At 54.8% G+C, this 16,905-nt stretch overlaps 8 protein-coding genes across 8 annotated transcripts; 4 read left to right on the top strand and 4 right to left on the bottom strand.

Annotated features, from left to right (window-relative positions):
* The first annotated feature begins 204 nt into the window (after positions 1–204).
* PV07_10717 (uncharacterized protein) lies at positions 205–1,506 on the top strand. The gene is made up of 2 exons (XM_016398069.1): positions 205–677; positions 795–1,506. Exons 1-2 carry the CDS (start codon positions 329–331, stop codon positions 1,292–1,294), a joined length of 849 nt encoding a protein of 282 aa, XP_016245260.1. The 5' UTR covers positions 205–328; the 3' UTR covers positions 1,295–1,506.
* PV07_10716 (uncharacterized protein) lies at positions 1,356–2,574 on the bottom strand (the record flags this gene model as incomplete). The annotated part of the gene is made up of 1 exon (XM_016398068.1): positions 1,356–2,574. The coding sequence occupies one exon, from the start codon at positions 2,572–2,574 to the stop codon at positions 1,360–1,362; it is 1,215 nt and encodes a 404-aa protein (XP_016245259.1). The 3' UTR covers positions 1,356–1,359.
* Positions 2,575–5,532: 2,958 nt separating this feature from the next.
* PV07_10715 (uncharacterized protein) lies at positions 5,533–7,680 on the bottom strand (the record flags this gene model as incomplete). Its single annotated transcript, XM_016398067.1, has 4 exons — positions 6,336–7,680; positions 5,879–6,271; positions 5,683–5,764; positions 5,533–5,575 (listed from the first exon to the last, which is right to left on the bottom strand). The coding sequence occupies exons 1-4, from the start codon at positions 6,712–6,714 to the stop codon at positions 5,533–5,535; spliced, it is 897 nt and encodes a 298-aa protein (XP_016245258.1). The 5' UTR covers positions 6,715–7,680.
* A 528-nt stretch (positions 7,681–8,208) lies between these two features.
* On the top strand, positions 8,209–8,922 carry PV07_10714 (uncharacterized protein; the record flags this gene model as incomplete). The annotated part of the gene is made up of 1 exon (XM_016398066.1): positions 8,209–8,922. One exon carries the CDS (start codon positions 8,209–8,211, stop codon positions 8,920–8,922), a length of 714 nt encoding a protein of 237 aa, XP_016245257.1.
* On the bottom strand, positions 8,625–12,350 carry PV07_10712 (uncharacterized protein). Its single transcript, XM_016398064.1, has one exon. It carries the CDS (start codon positions 12,020–12,022, stop codon positions 10,376–10,378), a length of 1,647 nt encoding a protein of 548 aa, XP_016245255.1. The 5' UTR covers positions 12,023–12,350; the 3' UTR covers positions 8,625–10,375.
* Positions 9,678–9,938, top strand: PV07_10713 (uncharacterized protein; the record flags this gene model as incomplete). Its single annotated transcript, XM_016398065.1, has 1 exon — positions 9,678–9,938. The coding sequence occupies one exon, from the start codon at positions 9,678–9,680 to the stop codon at positions 9,936–9,938; it is 261 nt and encodes an 86-aa protein (XP_016245256.1).
* Positions 12,351–12,833: 483 nt separating the features above from the next.
* On the top strand, positions 12,834–15,318 carry PV07_10711 (uncharacterized protein). The gene is made up of 2 exons (XM_016398063.1): positions 12,834–13,911; positions 13,971–15,318. The coding sequence occupies exons 1-2, from the start codon at positions 13,476–13,478 to the stop codon at positions 14,807–14,809; spliced, it is 1,275 nt and encodes a 424-aa protein (XP_016245254.1). The 5' UTR covers positions 12,834–13,475; the 3' UTR covers positions 14,810–15,318.
* On the bottom strand, positions 15,308–16,842 carry PV07_10710 (40S ribosomal protein S12). The gene is made up of 3 exons (XM_016398062.1): positions 16,730–16,842; positions 16,341–16,455; positions 15,308–16,155 (listed from the first exon to the last, which is right to left on the bottom strand). Exons 1-3 carry the CDS (start codon positions 16,730–16,732, stop codon positions 15,815–15,817), a joined length of 459 nt encoding a protein of 152 aa, XP_016245253.1. The 5' UTR covers positions 16,733–16,842; the 3' UTR covers positions 15,308–15,814.
* Positions 16,843–16,905: the final 63 nt, after the last annotated feature.

The raw sequence follows: 16,905 nt of genomic DNA, 5'->3' as shown, positions 1-16,905 counted from the left end.
CTCTCTCTCTCTCAGAAAAAGGCCGCAGAAACATCTCGCTCACGCCGGACTCGAGGATACTTCAGACCGTCGTCGTGTTGCTTTGCACAGCCTCCACACACAAGCGGCTCAGCCTCGCGCCAGCCAGCGACGATGAATCAGAGCGTGACTCATGTCTTGCTGCGGCCAAAAGTACTGGTGCACAATCGAAGTGGCTGCCAGAAGACTCGTGCCCCAGGTTTCGGTTCTATATGAATGCATCCTCGACATCTGCTCGCTACTAAATACCCTCTGACCATCAGCCGAACATTGGCAGATTGATTGCCTACAGTAGGACTGAGTATGGACTATGGCTGAACCAGCCTCGTCCGTGGTATTGACCAGGCGTCCCATCCCCATTTCCCCTTCTTCCAAGAATCCCGCCCCAAGTCGGTCTGTAGACATTGTCTCGTCGCTTCTCACGCCCGCCGAATGCACCGACCTTATCACAACACACGACCACGAAGCGGACATGCACGCCATCAGCGGCACGTACACGTCCCGCTTGCGCAAGATAATCGAAGACGACGACCTCGCCGAATTGCTCTGGTCGCGGCTTTCGAGGATCTACCAGGGCACGGAAGTGGTTGACGAGGACGGCCAGGTCTGGTCTGCCATGGGATTGAATCCCTGTTTCAGGCTTTGTAAATATAGGGCTGGTAAGTCATCCCCTTGACATTCCGGTATCTTCGTTCTGCGGTCGCATGCAATGTTCGAGAGTTGGAAAGAAACCGAGGAAAAGACGCATCTTATCTAACAAGGAGCCAACCTTGCAGGTGACGGATTCAGTACCCATGTCGACGGTCGCCGTCTCGCAACAGTCGATACCCAGTCCTTCATGACAGTCAACATTTATCTGAACACTGTTCCAGCAGAGCACGGCGGAGCAACACGCTTCCTCCTCGACCTAACGACATATCCGCCGGGCACCAGCAGCTCCTGTGATCCTCAGGCCGACAACTCGACGAGCAGTGTGCTTTCCCAAAACCAGCCTGTCGAGGGCTCTGCAGCGATCTTCCGCGACGACATCTACCACGACGGCAAGGTACTTCGATCGGGCGTGAAGTACCTGCTAAGGACAGATATGATGTTCCAGCGCGCACGGCCGTTTACCTTTGACGAAATGTATCCTCCTCATAAGTTCGCCGCCAAAGAACGGGCGTTGAAGGCGCTGGATCTCGCCCAGCGACTTGAAGATGCCGGAAACAGGGACGAGGCGGTCCGGTGGTACAAGCTTGCTTTTCGACTAGACGAGGACTTGGAAAGGTATTCGTAGGACGAGGTCTAGCGACAGGGCGGGATGGGAGGCTTTCTCAAGGCCGATTCTGGAATGATATGCGCTCATAGATGTTTCCAGCCATTCGATATCAGCACTTGCATTTCGTTGATGAGACAATCGACGCCAGACTCCAGGTGGGCCGAGTCTTCCTTTTCCCACTGCCGTAGACGCAAATAGACCGCCATCTTCTTGAACCAGTCTGTCGTGAGCCAGCGTCGTATTCGATTTTCCCACGATGCTCGTAGATACCCTAGCAACGACATTCGATGTTCGCGGGAGTGGACGGTATCATACGCGAGCTTATTGTAGCCTACAAGGACATCTGGATTCAGCCAGACACCGCTGGTACGAGAGAGGGGATTGTCCATGTGAATAAGGCAACACTCGGACGCTTCAAGATGGGCTTGGGCCAGGGAGTCGTCAATGCCTCGGAAACGAAGCCTACCCAGAGAAGTCGCATTGATATTGTAGAAGGGCGTTGCGTCCATGAAGACCATTCCATTCCAGCAGCTCTTGACCGGGACTGGTTGATTTCTTTTCAGCGCACCCCTTGATCTCGCCGAGCGAAAGTACGGCCATGTTTGCATCACTGTCCCATGGCCCTCGGCGTCTCTCAAGGCAAACGTATCGTAGTAGCTGGGCGGCTTCGAAAAGTCCAGAGAGCACGCTGCAGCATAGTCACCGCTGTTCGTATTCAAGAGGGTTACAACATCAGCGACTGTGAACACCACGTCGTTGAGGAACAAAACCTTGTCGAACAGGACACCGGACGCTCTTAATCTCTCTAGCGGCGATAAAGATAAATTTCGCAGGTAGGAAAGGTAAGGAATTCTCCTGAGCTCGCGGGCATTTCGAGGCGTGTCAACCCAGCCAGTGGATCCTGGCGTTTGAGAGATGGCATCTTGGTGTGTGGTCGGGTCGAGCACAATTGTCCGATTGACCCCAAGCTCTTGGAGGCTGTGGTTCAGCTCGCGCAAGGCGCCTTTCGAGTCGTCCCAGCTGCCGCTTTCGTATATGGATATGTAAACATTCTCGGTCCCGAAGTGGCGGCACAGCGCAAGAACGGCGGCGTTCCAATGGTCCCGCAGAATGGCCTCATTGTTCCAATGCGTGCTTGCAATAAATATCCTCTGGGCTCCAACATCGGAACGAGGCTTTCGTGCTGCCTGGTTTATGATCCATCGGTGATGGCCGACCACGTCGAAGAACGTTGTGATGAGGATAGCGGAAAGGAGAGCAGTTCGAACAGTCAGCTTTCGCAGCTGCCGAGGAGGCATAGTCATGGGGTTTTCGCTTAAGGGACACCGGTCGACTCGCGGAAGCGTGGGTGAGGAGCCTAGCAGGGTCTTTTCGGTACGAGGGCAGGAGAGATTGGCCGTGGAGAAGCATCTAACGCTTCCTGTGGCTGGCTGACTAGGTTTGCCGGGGCGTGTTTGGGGGGGCCAGTCTCACATATCAAAAGCTTCGGTGAGGTGGTCGGTCCTCAAAGAAAGGAACTGACGACATCATTGAGAGTTGCCCTCGTGGTGGTTGAGAATACACGAATGCCATTGCATTGCAGGGTGGAAGACGTGTCGTCAAACTGCTGTGTATTTCCGTCTGCGGCGCAGGCTCAATCTAGGTGACAGCTCCCCTTGCATCCCCCTTCTTAACCACCCACCGAAAGGGTCACAGGACTTCAAGAACACAACCTCCCCTAACATACTGATGCTGTATAAGACTATGCCATGAAGGTGACTGCGTCGGTATTCTAAGGTATGCGAATGCTGGTATTTCGCCTTTGCAAAAGCGCACTTTGCCTAGGCGACTTCCTCCTCTCGATCACTCCAAGCACACAGCCATTGTGTTGTGCTATTGTGTCGGCACTATCACCCACGGTCCAATCTATGACCCGTTACCTCTTGTCAAAGAATGGAGCTTCCGTGTTCGGCCAGCTTTAGAATGATGGATCAAACAATGGGCAGCATTGCCGGCGGACCACAGACAATGTGGGAGACAACTGAATCTCTTTATCAGTCTTTCAGAGCGAGCCTTGTTAACAGCCTCCTTGCCCTCGCCGGGACATGCTCTCACCAGATACTCCAGCATCACAATCCACAAGGGGCGGCCCCTCGCAATGCTTCGATATGCTGTGTACCTGGTCCCGGCCTCGGCTGCTTTGGCTCTTGTAGCCTTGAACCTGGGCGAATACTATGTTGGCGGCGAACTCTCCGGCCCATCGGGACATGATGATGAGAAGCTTGGAGCTCTGCAGTTTGCCGCCAAGGTCCATGAGTTTCTGATGATCGCGTCGTTGGTGGCCGTCTTCTTTACCTACCTACGGGCGGAGTTGGTTGGTGATGGTCACCTTCCCCAGAGAATCTTGTCCACTGACCCCGAAACTGGAAAATCCAGCCTCAAATGCTCTCCTGGACTTCGAAGTACGATCAAGGCTATGTGGAAACGGGCACACAAGAACTGGGTGTTGGTCACCTTGCTCATCAGCTGCACCTTGTTAGCTGTATCCGTTGGCCCTTCCACGGCCAGCCTGATGCAGCCACGTCTCGGCTACTGGCCTGCTGGAGGGACTGATTTCTGGACAGACGCAGCCTTCGATCGTCTCCAACCCGGCAAGATGGAGTTCGACTCGTCTTTGGCTCATTGCAAAACCGACACAGGCGATCTAGCGTGTCCATATGGTGACTGGCAACTTATCCAACGACAGTATCATGCATACTGGCCTGATTTGAGACCCATGGGATCCATGCCGGAGTCCATCGCCCTAAGCAGTCCCCTCTCAGCCCGGTCAATGGCCGTAAGACATCGTTCGACCGAGAACGCTGACACACGAAGCATATGGCAAAATGCGTACTCGAGCGCCACCACCCAACAATCCATTACTGCAGACGGGGTTTCCGAGACGGGAAGATTGTGGGCGTTCGCGGCAGCAAACAGCCGGGGTCGCCAGAAGTTCAAGTTCCGACGAGATGCAAGATACACCTCGACGGCACCACAGCCCGTCGTCCAAGCTCGATGCACTGAACAGCTCGTGGACGTCGACGCTCTCAACGACTTGGAGATCCAGTTCCCCGTTCTAAAGGCGCCTGACTGTGTCGGTGATGCCTCTGGCTGCTTTGTCGATCCTGCGACACGCATCACCTGCCACAACTCCTCGTTCATCGAGCAGATCAAGAGTCTAATGACATCCACCAACCAGCCCGCACTCACCTGGGTCGACGGATCGACATGTCAAATCCCCGCCAACAGCAGCGTTGGCGCCGTCGCCACATTCCCGCTGACCAGCGCGGGCGATTCGGGAGTGTATACATGCACTGTCGACGGCCGGTCCGCCAACACCACCGCCTCGGGAACACGCGACAACCCCAAAGTCGTCACGGGCTGCCCGCCCGACTTCCACGCCGTGGGCACCAACAACCCGCTCTGGCCCAGAACCACGATCAGCGCGGACTGGGCGCAGCTCCTCTTCCCCGAGCTGCCCGGACAGAACGCGACGGCGTTCTCCATCACCGCAGCCGCAGCTGGCGTGTGGGACGCCGCGTCGTCCCCGCCCTCCGCGTCGTACAACTACCCCTTCATCGTGGAAGGCATCCTCGCCGCGGCGGTGGCTAACGGGATCGCCCGCAGCACGTACAACAGCAGTCTCGTCGGCCGGCTCAAGGGCCTGTCTTCGGACGACAGCGACTGGGAAGCAGGTCTATGGAGCGAGGACATGCTGCCCAAGCGCGGCCTTGGCTGGGGGGAATCCATCTACAATATCTCTTCAGACGTCGCGGCAAACTCAACTCGGCTGGTCATGCGGGCCGCCGTGCTCGGCTACGCCTGGAGCTACCGCGGCGTCCTGCAGCAAGTCCACATGGCTGTTCTGGCCATGTACTCTATATTCGCACTCGGTGGCCTTTCTGTAGCTATCCTCCAGAAGTCCTTGAAGAATGGGGAGGAGCAGCAGGAGGAGCAGTAACAGCGATAATATTTTTCTTTTCCAGAAGTCGTCGTTATAGGGAAAATCGGGATATTTGAAGCCCTTTCGCCTATGGCCATGGCCATGAGTATGATAATCCTCAATGTCCCATTTGTGAAAACCCCCGGCGCTTTCTAGGATCAGTACGAGGTACGAAAACACGAATATGGCACCTCCAGCCAAGCCAGGGCAGGCTCATAAAGTGGTTTCATTCGTCTGAGCCCCTTCATCGTCAACCGTGTCTCTGCAGAACCACGGAGCCACAGATCCATCCACACTAGCCGCAGCACCCGGTGATGTCGGCCGCTTCGGGCTTTTCCCTATCTCGATCGGTGATCAGGTCAGTCTCTGGGGCGTGCTAAGGGAATTGAGTATTGAGAAGACAACGGGCGAGGACATGGAGGGGAAGTACAGAAGTGGTACTGACTTCGGTTCGGTCAAGAGCTGGTCCCAGCTGAAGATGAAGCAGCCGAGGAAGGCACCGATGATGATGCAGATGATGATGTATCCTGCAAGCGGACAGGACGTCAGTCTCTGTCAGGAGTTTGCTTGGGAACGCTTAAGAGTTGCAGAACATGGTGCGGTGCAGGTAGAGGGGAGAGGAGGATTAAAGGGAGGTAAACCGTTGTAGTACATGGCCAGCAGCATGACAAAGTATGCCACACCGAACTGCACCATGTGGATAAGAGAACGCACGAACTGGCGCTGGAGGAGGGTCATCCGGTCAACTGGTCGGCGCCGAAGAAGAGGTCGTTCCGGGAGTGATGCACCGGTCATCGTCGTTGTTTTCCTCGAAGAATCCGGAACCTGCTCGTACGAGGCAGAAGCCCCGTTCTCGGAGTGTCGAGTCGCGGTGGCTATGGCCGACGTCTTCTGATCTGTGCGGCGGATCCAGCCGTCGTACTCGCGCTGGACCCGGCGAAGGAATTCGAGCGAGATGACGAGCAAAATGACGCCGATGCAGGAGAGCGCGAAGATGCCACCTGAGGTGACCTGCCATGATTTGGAGATGAAGCCTGGTCAGGGCAGAACCAGATAGTCAGCCCAGCCCGGGTTGAAGGGAAGTCATGCTTAACTCACAGGCTCCGACGGTGTACCAGTTCCAGGTCATGGAGATCTTGCAAGAGCTGCCTCCCATGCTCATTCCGCTGGACGGGGAAGCGGATGCCGTAGCCATCGACATGGTAGAGGTCATGGACATGGCGATCAAGGTCGAGGTAGGCATTGACATGGACATTGAAGACATTTGCACGCCGTCTGAAGTAACTTTTTGCTCCGGATGTAAAATATCAATGCAAACTCTCAAGAGAATTGGGTTGAGAACCAGTCGAGCATCTGTCCCGGTGGTCTTAAGAGAGACATCCGCACGAGAACAGGTACCATTTCCCAATGCAAGAGGCATGGTGCTCTTCACCGGTGAGCAGGTTTTGATTGCCGGTGATTGGCCATGCTCTGCCATGGTGAGCACGTATCTTGGGCCGCCAATCGCATAGAAATCTGCTCGCCGAAACAAGTCGCATGTCTAGTTCATTTAGAGCTGAGCAGACACCGGCCGGCATACCTCGCATTGTCGGTTAGCATGCTGGGCGTGTCTCAATGAAGATGGACTTTCCCGTCCCCTTCGATCCTCACTTTCGGGAGGTTCAACCCTTTGGCCAAGTCATGCAAACTTGCTCGGGTCCTTTGCTCGTCGTGCCTCTCTGGGCTCGGTCCAAAGTGCAGCAGAGAGTGTTCCGAGCGATTATGATGCTCCCGAGACCACAATGGCCGCCGAGACTGTTCGTGCGGCTGCTCGAAGTGGTACAATCGACCGTAGCCGACGAGGAGGAGGGCAAGGACAACCAGGGCGGGTTTCGTGATCAGGATCACACCGCCTATCAAGGCAATCGCCATGTAAACACAGTTTTCCTGCGGGACCTGCTTCTGGGGTTGTTCCCTCCTGGACAGAGCCAGATGGGGGTGGTGTGTCCGAGGCTGGTTCTGCGCGAGCATGTCGGGTTGGGCTCTTTTTCTTGCTCAGGGGCGGATCGCTTTTTGAATTATCACTAGGCCTTTCCTTGCTCGTAGATTTCTTGACTTTGCTTTTAAAGTGCAATTGTACAAAAGTACGGGATCAAAGCTGGGTGTGGTTTGTTCAGGGCAGCCGAGATTTAGTATTTCGACGTTCTCCGGAACACCCGGCAGGATGCAAGCAGTAAGCTTCCCTTGTGCACACAATAGTCGGTCCGGTTGTGCTCAGCTCATCCAGGGGCATATGCCATAAGAATACAGATGGTTAGGCGGCACAAGACTGGGTGTAGCTTCCAACAATATCTCGGACGGCATTGCTGTGCTCCTAGAGCCCCGGCGAGTTCGGACTCTCCCGAATGCTCTTCGGTTCCAGATTTCTGGTAAGATGGTAAGACCAAACAGTGCCTGCCCAGAGAAAGTCGCGCAAACGAGCTCCTGATCGCCGCGGGCTGACGGCGCCCATACATGTCCCCGACAAGATGCCGGCACCCGTCACGCAACACGAGCCACATCCCTGCAGAAGCACGGCCAACGAAAGGGAGCTTCCGCAAGGGTGTTGCTTAGTAAACGAGGACTGTCGTTTAGTAGGAGCTCAGGTCCAGCCCTTTGGATACGTCCTTGTATGTGTGCCTGTAGATCTGGCCGTTTTCTCCCTCCACATTCTCGCTGGATCCGCAAGGCCCTTCGAGCGCAACCCTTCATGCCATTCCTCAGAACGCGAAAATGACAGCCAATAGTTTCGTCAGCTCGTACACTAGGGCTTCACGTCTGGATGCTGTGCACTTACTCCGTGGGTGGTGCTGAATGAGAGGTGGGGCCCGGTGTTTGTCGAGGTGGGATAAAAGATGGGATAAAAGATATCAAGAAGTCGATATGCCGTCTCTGCAAAGGTGGTCCATCGTCGTGACAGGCTTGTCGTCGACCTAGAAGATCACATCCCGCCATGTCCAAAACAACCATTCTTCTCACTGGAGCCAGCGGAGCACTGGGTGCTTCGACTCTGGCCCTCCTCGCTGCAGATCCCAACATCGACGTGATTGTCGTGCTCCGGTCTCTCGCGCGATCTGAAGCATCCTTGCGGTCCAGATACGCCTCCCAGGTCTCAGAAGGCCGTCTATCCTTTGTGGAGATCCCAGACATGACCGCCCCCCACGCCTTTGACGAGCCAGCCAGCAAAGCCGACGCGATCATCCACATAGCCACCCCGCTGACGTTCGATAATCTCATGGAGACGACCATCAAGCCCAGCTGGGCCATTGTGCACAATGTCCTGAGCGCAGCCCAGAAGTCAGCGGGCCGGGTGAGGAGGGTGGTCGTGACAGGGAGCATGGTGGCGACGATGCGTATTGAGGATCTGTACTCTGACAAGACTGTATCGGACGAGAGCTGGAATCCCATCACCCTCGAAGAAGCGGAGCTGAATCCCTTGAATGCGTATTGCTACTCCAAGGTCTCGGCGGAGAAGAAGGCCTGGGAGTTCATGAAGGAGACGCCGCGGCCGTTTGACCTGGTCGTCTTGCTGGCACCGTCGATCACAGGCAAGAGTCCGCAGGCCGATTTCAAACCGGACAAGGGACGCCTTGGTGGGCAGCCGGGCCTATACAAGGGACTGTTCGACTGCGACAAGCCTGGGTTCTTGTACCCGTACTTCATGTAGGTGTTTGGCCTTTCTTTCTGTGCGGTGTCGCGGCATCTGCCAAACCAAGCAAATACTTCGATTCACTCTGGCACTTTGACTCTTCTGGTCTGATGAGCCGGGTTGGAGTTCTTTCAAAAGAGCCCTGGTCTGGCAGGACAACGTTGACCTTCCAAATGGGATCCCAACCCAAAACTCTTCCAAGTCCATTGCTGAATTACCAGCGTCCTCGAACCTCACAAGCGGCTGAACATTTCACACTCTGCCAAATCACGAGTGTCCAGCCTGACCAGCGACTATATATCCTTCTAACACTCTCCTGAATCACGGGCGTCCTCCAACTCACCAGCGACTGAACATCTTCCAACACGCTACTGAATCACGACCGTCCAGCTCACTAGGGCGACCAAATATCTACGAAAAGCTCCGCCGAACCGCAAAGATCCAGAACTCACCAAACACTCTTCTGATTCATGAGCGTCCAAGCTCACCGGGCGACCCAACAACCCCCAAACACTCTACTGATTGACGGTTCTTCAGGCTCACCAGCGACTGAACCATTTTTCAAACACTCCCTTGATGCACCCACGTCCAACCTCACCAGCCACTGAACATTCACATTCCCCCAACACTCTCCTGAATCACGAACGTCCACCCCCACCGTTCAGGAAACACTCTGCTGACCTTTTGCTCCTCCGTCTTCTAGGGACGTCGAGGACGTCGCCCGCGTGCACGTCCAGGCCCTTTCGCCCACCGTCCCCGGCAACGAACGGTACATGTTCCACTCGCCCGAGCTGATGGTGACCGACGAGATTGCGCGCGCGGTGCGAGAGGATTTTCCCCAGCTGAGGGATCGGGTTCCCGCTCCTGAAGAAGATGTCAATGGTGGAGCAAACATGGTCAAGACGGACATATCGAAATTCGAACAGGCGTTCGGCGGACAGCAGTGGAAGTCGGCCAGGGTCTCGGCCCGCGAGACCGTCGCGGACATCGTGGCATATGAAGAGAAACAACGACAGGCGGCGGCGACGGAATAACGGATCGTCGGAAAGGTTGGATTTGTGGCGGACGCTGTTGGGGATCGTGACTTGTGGCGATGGGGATGACGGGCGATTCAAACAAAGACGGGGGTTGTAGACGCGAACAATCACACGGGCGGCGCTGGTCACATCGACGTGATCAACGCATGTGTCACTCACGAGCGTCCTACGGCCATGGGCGATGCAGACTGTCATTGAAGCGGGCAATCTCGGCTTGATTAATGGGGGTATCTTAGGCCAGTCTTGGAGCATGAACCGTACCGTACCGTTCCATCCATGAATGCAAAACGCCAATATGCCGTGCTCGCTGAAACGCTGAATACGACGCCAGGAGCAAAATACATAGTATGCAAGCAGTAGTATCGCAGCCCAAAACCACGGGGATTTTGCATTGATCTACGCACAATTTCTTTTCTTTTCTTTTCTCTTGGGTTTCAGGCTTTGGCGGCAAAGCACACTTCCTCCAATTTCTTGACGGCCTTGACACATCTGCTTTCCACCTCCCTCGTCCACACGTCGGCCGCCCACAGGGACAGCGCCAGGCTGATGGTCCAGCCCGTGATTATGACCGCCGTCCACACAGCATCCGTCGTGTCGAGGCCCTGCACGCCCATGGACCACCAGATCCGGTGGGGGATCATGTATCCGACGGCGTGGAGGATTGGGCCGTGGACCAAATAGAGCCCGAAGCTGATTTTGCCCAGGTACTGCGCCAGGCTGCTGTTGAGCAGGCGTCGCCAGATCGAGGTGTCGGGGTCGGCGCGGGCGAGCAGGAACAACAGGAGGCCCGTCCCGAGGTTCGGGTAGAACTTGTCCTTGCGGTCCATCCATTCGGGAATCAGCTTGTTCAGTGTCATGTATCCCGGGGCGTAATCTCTCGAGCCGTCAATGGGGTAGGACAGGAAATAGAAGGCCAGCAGGAACCCGAGGACACGGAGGCCGTACAGCCATCCCTTGGGCGGCGTCGACACGTAATCGGACCAGGAGGGCGGCGGCTTGTAGTCTGGTTTGGGCGAGTGCGGCGGCGACGGAGGCAGGCGGTTTGGGACCAGTGTGAGTTTCTTTTCCTGCTCGTGTTCGGTGAGAAGGAGGTCGATCTGTGCCACCACGGCGCCGATGATGTAGACCCAGATCTCCCAGTGGTTCCACAGAAAGAACATGACCGTCATGATACACAAGCCTGCCAATCGAACGTATTTCTGGCACTGCGCAGTGCCCATCAAGATCATGTAGAGGAAAATCGAACCCTTCAACTCGGCCAGAATGGACCACAAATGCTGATCGTGATAGGGATAAACAGAGCCGGGGGCGAAGATGTTTGTCAAGTCGAACATTTCCCGCGCCCAGTAGCTCAGCTGCCGATAGTAGGTCGGAAACATTTCAGGCTTGGGTTCATTCCAGTCGCCCGGGAAGAGCTTTTCGTGATCGGTGATGTAGACTCGATTTCCTTCGTAGAAGCCGAAATGGATGTAGTGAGCCGTGATGAGAGTGACGATGAGGACAGGGAGATAGAGTCTGAATGCTCGACGGAACAGAGCCCCCGACACGTTCAGCAGGACCTTGGACTGCGAGGTTTGGTCGCGTTTGTCAAGGAGCTGGAACAGTCGTAGAGAGGTCAGGTATCCTGCGATGCCGAAGAAGACGTGAGCCGTGAAGCCGGAATAGAAATATCGGATTATGGGGAGCTCGAGAAGATAGCGATGGCGATCGTTGGTGCCCCAGGGCTGAAAGCCAATATCGCTGAATGCCATGATGAAGTGAAAGGTAAAGACCTTGATGGAGGTGATGCCTCGGAGGCCATTGAGGTAGCTGGTAGGAAATTGCTTCGGCTTGGAAGCATGATCGTTCCAGTATCGCGACCGCGCAATCTGAGGAGCGAAGCAGTAGGCAAATCTTTTGCTCAGTTTGTAGACAGTGGCCGGTCGGGCGTGCGCAAGGGCTGTAGAGATAATGCGTTTGGGGATTTGTTGAAGTGATTCTGGTTCAAAGCTATGGCTGGAAGGAGCATCGGTGTCCAGAAAGAGATCTCCCTCGTCCTTGATGAGAGGCTCTCGGAGGGTTTGGAGCTCGTGTTCGGTCATCTTGCTATCATGATTAGCGACCTCGCTGGGCCTCTCTTGGGAAGGTGATGGCGTGTCTGAGAGCCGAGTGTCTTGAAGACTTGGTATTGGATGGAATGAAATGAAGTGAACAGGGTGGTGGCGTCAAAGGAGAGGATAAAGGCGCGCCCGCGCCCCTTGCAAAAAAAGATCCGCCGTGCCCTGGAATTAGTCTCTTAACAAGAATGAGCGATCAAAGGAGAGTTCGTGGGAGACAACAAGGAAAAAAAGAGAGTCACCAGCAGTCAACGAGCGTGGAGAGGACAGACGGTGGGATAACCTGGTGCGTGCAATCGACGCTTGAAATCACGACATTGGGCTTGGACGGTCTGATGGGATCAGTCTACGACCATAAAGGTTTCTTGGACGCTCTTGGACGCCTTCGGATGGCCCCTGGTGCTCGGCTTACTATTTGCTCGCGTGCTGAATGGCGCCTCGCACCAGCCTGATGAGGCTGAACCGCAGCATATCGAGAGATGCCTCTGGACCATCCCTGCATTAGCCTCCGCCTTGATTCCCTGCTAGCCGCCTCTTGCCGAAACCGCCAATACTGCCAATGTTGCCAATGCTACCTGGTTGGTATAAGATAGTCTCAGACAGTATCCAGGGAAATTGTCCCAGCGAGCCATTTGTGGTCAAGGTGGGGCGGGGCCGTGTTAGATTTTGCCCAAGCCGCCCCCTGAGCTGATGGTGGCGCCGTTCTGGTCCGAGTCCGCGGATCAGGAGGGAGTGAGGGGAGTATATAGACAGGGACTATCCAAGTGCTGGTTTTGTTGGGGCTTGTCTGCTCCGGACCCCGTCTTGTGTAGTGCATACTTCCTAGCTATCTATACCCAGGGATCTATACAAGTTGTGCACTTCCAACACCGCCGACGTGAATGGTTTATGTCAGCAGGTGCCACTCAGTCACGTGTCGGCACTAGTCTCTTGGAGCTCGGAAAATCCTTTCTCCCAACCTCCCGCATCACGTGGGTGGTGGCCGCCAGATAAGCGGATTCATTGACCTCTTTGGCCTCTTTACCAAACACCAAAGACTAAAGAAAAAAATTCCACTGGCAGACACCACCTCACCCCCCACTCTTTCTGCAGTCTTTCTGTGCGCTTGCGGTCCCCTCTACCACGCTCTGGACCAGTCGAGTGACCCGATCTGGTGCTGCTCCCGCTACTCACCAACCCAACGCACATCATTTCGGTCACCACCGATCACCAGATGCAACATGCGAAAAAGACCCTACAAAATGTCCTTCCCTGCTTTTTCTTCTCTGCTCTCTTCCCCTCTTTCCCATCGCCCTTCCCAGGCATCCTCAAACCTATCTTCCACAGTGAGCGACTTCGGGAGTTTTGCGCTCGCTTCTCGACATAAAGCTCCAACCTGACCATTTCCTCCAATCGTGATCCTTTGACGATTCCTGATTGCCACCGAGAGCTACCCACAATGAGCGACTCCAAGGACATTAAAGTCATCCGTGCCACGAGCGTCGACCTTGGCCGTGACTATGGCACCGGTTCCTCCAGCTCTCATTCCCCTGTCGAGCATGGACACCCCGAGATCGTCGAAGCGAGCCCCGAACGCGGCCCCATTGCCCTCGGTGAAGAAACAGGCGGACCTAACAAGCAGTCATGGCGCTCCAAGTTGGCATTCTTCAAGACCAAGGATTTTTGGTTCATTCTATGTCTGGGCCAGGTACTGGCTATCTGCATCACCGGCACAAACACTTTGACAAGCTTGTTGGCGGCCGAGGGGAACAGCATCCCCGCCTTCCAGACCCTGTTCAATTACGTATTGCTTAATTTCGTCTACACGGGCTACACTCTCTACAAGTATGGCTTTAAGAAGTGGTTGCGGGTGGTCATCAAGGATGGTTGGAAATGTAATGATTCGCCACCATTTGTCACATCAGAACGCTCCAAAACTAACAATCGACTACAGATATCATTCTTGCTTTCTTCGATGTCGAGGGCAACTACTTCACTGTCCTCGCCTACCGTTACACCACCATACTCTCGGCCCAACTCATCAACTTTTGGGCCATTGTCGTCGTGGTCATCATCTCCTTCGTCTTCCTCCGCGTGCGTTACCACTGGGCTCAAGTCCTCGGTATCTTCGTCTGCATCGGTGGAATGGGGCTTTTGCTAGCCTCCGACCACATCACTGGCTCCAATGGTGGGGACGTCTCTTCCGGCAACCAACTCAAAGGCGACCTGTTCGCCTTGTTGGGTGCGACCTTCTACGGCCTGGACAACGTCTATGAGGAATGGTTTGTCTCCGGCCGACCCCTCTATGAAGTCATCGGTCAACTTGGCTTCTGGGCCACCATCATCAATGGCGCACAAGCCGGTATCTTTGACCGCCACTCCTTCCACACCGCGACTTGGAACGGCAAAGTCGGTGGCTATTTGACAGGCTACACCCTTATTCTGTTCATTTTCTACACCCTCGTTCCAATCCTGTATCGCTTCGCCAGCGCAGCGTTCCAAAACATTTCTCTCTTGACAGGAAACTTTTGGGGTGTCATTATCGGGTTGCAGGTGTTCCATTTACACGTGCATTGGATGTACCCTATTGCATTCACACTTATTATGATTGGCCACTTTGTGTATTATTTCGGAAAGGGTGTGATGGGAGAGGCGGCGAAGGCGTGGCTGGGCGAGAACCAAGAGAAAGGAATCGACGGATTTGGGAGTGCGAAGAGGAAGATTCGGCTGATGCAGGAGAATACTGCTGGCACCAGGGGCGGCGAAGGTACGGAGAGTATGGGTGTGGTCTAAGCGAGGTCGAAGAGGTGGAAAAGTGGCAGGGAGGTAGATGATCAGCCAGCTTTTCGACGGACAGACCCGGTCTCAGCGACTGCTAGGGAATCGACTTCTGGTCAGACCAACTCTAGTCTATCATTACATCAATGGGGGGGTGCTCAACCGCCCTTGACACTGAGACGAGTTACGAGATCACGGCCAACACCACAATAGACGCTCATTTCTGCAATGTTTTTTGCAGCTAGCCACTACGATCACAGAATGCATTTCACGACCACAGATGAGACGGTCAGAAATCCAGACATCGGAGGGCCATCCTTCGGCCAGATATGACGTTAGAATCCCAGAATGATACATGGACCATCAAGCCATGTGAAGAGACACAATGCGAGATTTACCCCCCCGAAAATCCAAGTCCGTGGTAATTGGGCTGGGCGAAGCAGGGACAGGTAAAGGAATGGGCAAGAGAAGAAATATACCTGATTCGTTGGGTGAAGTTGTCAAGATTGGGGGGGGGGGGGAAGAGTTTTCTTTCTTCCCCTCAAGAAGGGAGAAAAAGATCCTTTGAAGGTTTGTGTGTTTGGTTTTGTTGGGTAGTTGTTTTTTCCATTTGCCCGTGTGACTTTGTTCTTTTCTTTTGGGGTTTGCTCTTTCCAGGATTCCGTCCCTTCCTTGCGCGTTGTGCCATGCCATGCCATGCCTTGCCATGCGAAGCAAAGCGGAGCATAGCAGAGCATAGCAAGGTACAGTAGAGAAAAGTAGAGCAAAGGTAGTGTGAGGGTATTTGAATTCTTCCGACCAGCCATCTCGTCCCGTACGCAGCGCACACAGCCACCGCATAGTCTCCTCCGCCTGCGTCTCCGTCTCCGTCTCCGTCTCCCCGGCCATGTCCATGTCCATGTCCGCCTCCCACCAACCCTATCCCAGCGAGCGGCAAGGTAAAAATTGATAGAAAGAGTAGACAAGCAGCAGCAGCAGCAGCGGTGGCGGTAGCGGTGACAGCAGTCTCTCCGTGCTCGTCTACTGCTCGGTCTGGAAGTAGTTCAACAAGACGTTGCGCTCCTGGCTCTCCTCGCCCCAGTCCCTAACCACGACGCAGCTGCAGTTGACCACCTTGCGGGCGTTGCCCTCGCGATCCAGGACGCACAGGCCCGCCCACTCGCCGAGCATTTTGCCGTCGGGGACCTTGATCAGCGGGATCTTGTGCTCCGAGCACAGGGCGACGACGAGCTTCTTGTAGGCTTCCTCCTCGCAGGCCTCGTTGAGGACGCACATGTGTGCCTGGCGGCGGTCGAGGGCCTTGGAGGCTTCGCGCAGGCCGCGGGCGAGGCCGTCGTGGATGAGGGCGAGTTTGAGAACGCCTGAATGTTGTTGCAAAAAAACCGTGGTTAGCCCTCACTCGATATGACATTTTGAGATTCTTTTGTTCCAGCCATCTCTTTTTCTACCCTTGTTCTCGTTGGAGAGCCACCGGGGTTTTCGTTTCCGCCTCTTGCGTTGTCTGATGTTGATGTTCCTCTCCCAAAAAGAAATACGCGCAACACACCTTTCAGAGCGTCAAGGACGGACATGGAACCGGAGGCGCCGGCATCGCCAGAGACTTCGACCTCATCGGCCGCGGCGACTTCTTCGACGGGGGAAGTGGGCTCTTCTCCTTCCGACTGCGCAGGGACAAAATCATCCGTCAGTATTTTCTTGGCTTCTCACAGGCAAAATCATGCGGGCAAAGCAACAATAAAAGAAAATCCTCCGTCACGTCGTCGTGCTGTGCCTCTCCATGTTCCAACTATCCTCCATGAAAGAAACATATCTATCCTCCCAAAAAACACCCCAGTGGTCACTCGGGCACAACGGGATATGGGGGGGGGGACCATCCAAGACTTTCGGCTCGCATAACATTTGAGAAAAAGTGTTTGGCGGGAGGGCGAGACATACCATATTGGCGATTCGTGACTTGTGTGCAAGTAACTTGTCTATCAACAATTTGTCGGATGATCCTCAAAGAGTCAACTCGCGAAAGGAATGAATGGTATCATGCAAAAGGAAAGATCGGAACTTTTTCGAAAATGGGCGAAATTACGGTGCGTGTCTCCCAAGACTTTGCCAAGACT

This window comes from Cladophialophora immunda, assembly GCF_000835495.1.
Source record: "Cladophialophora immunda strain CBS 83496 unplaced genomic scaffold supercont1.6, whole genome shotgun sequence".
NCBI lineage: Eukaryota > Fungi > Ascomycota > Eurotiomycetes > Chaetothyriales > Herpotrichiellaceae > Cladophialophora > Cladophialophora immunda.
Note: the sequence above shows the minus strand (reverse complement) of the source record. Positions and strands in the feature narration are given on the sequence as shown.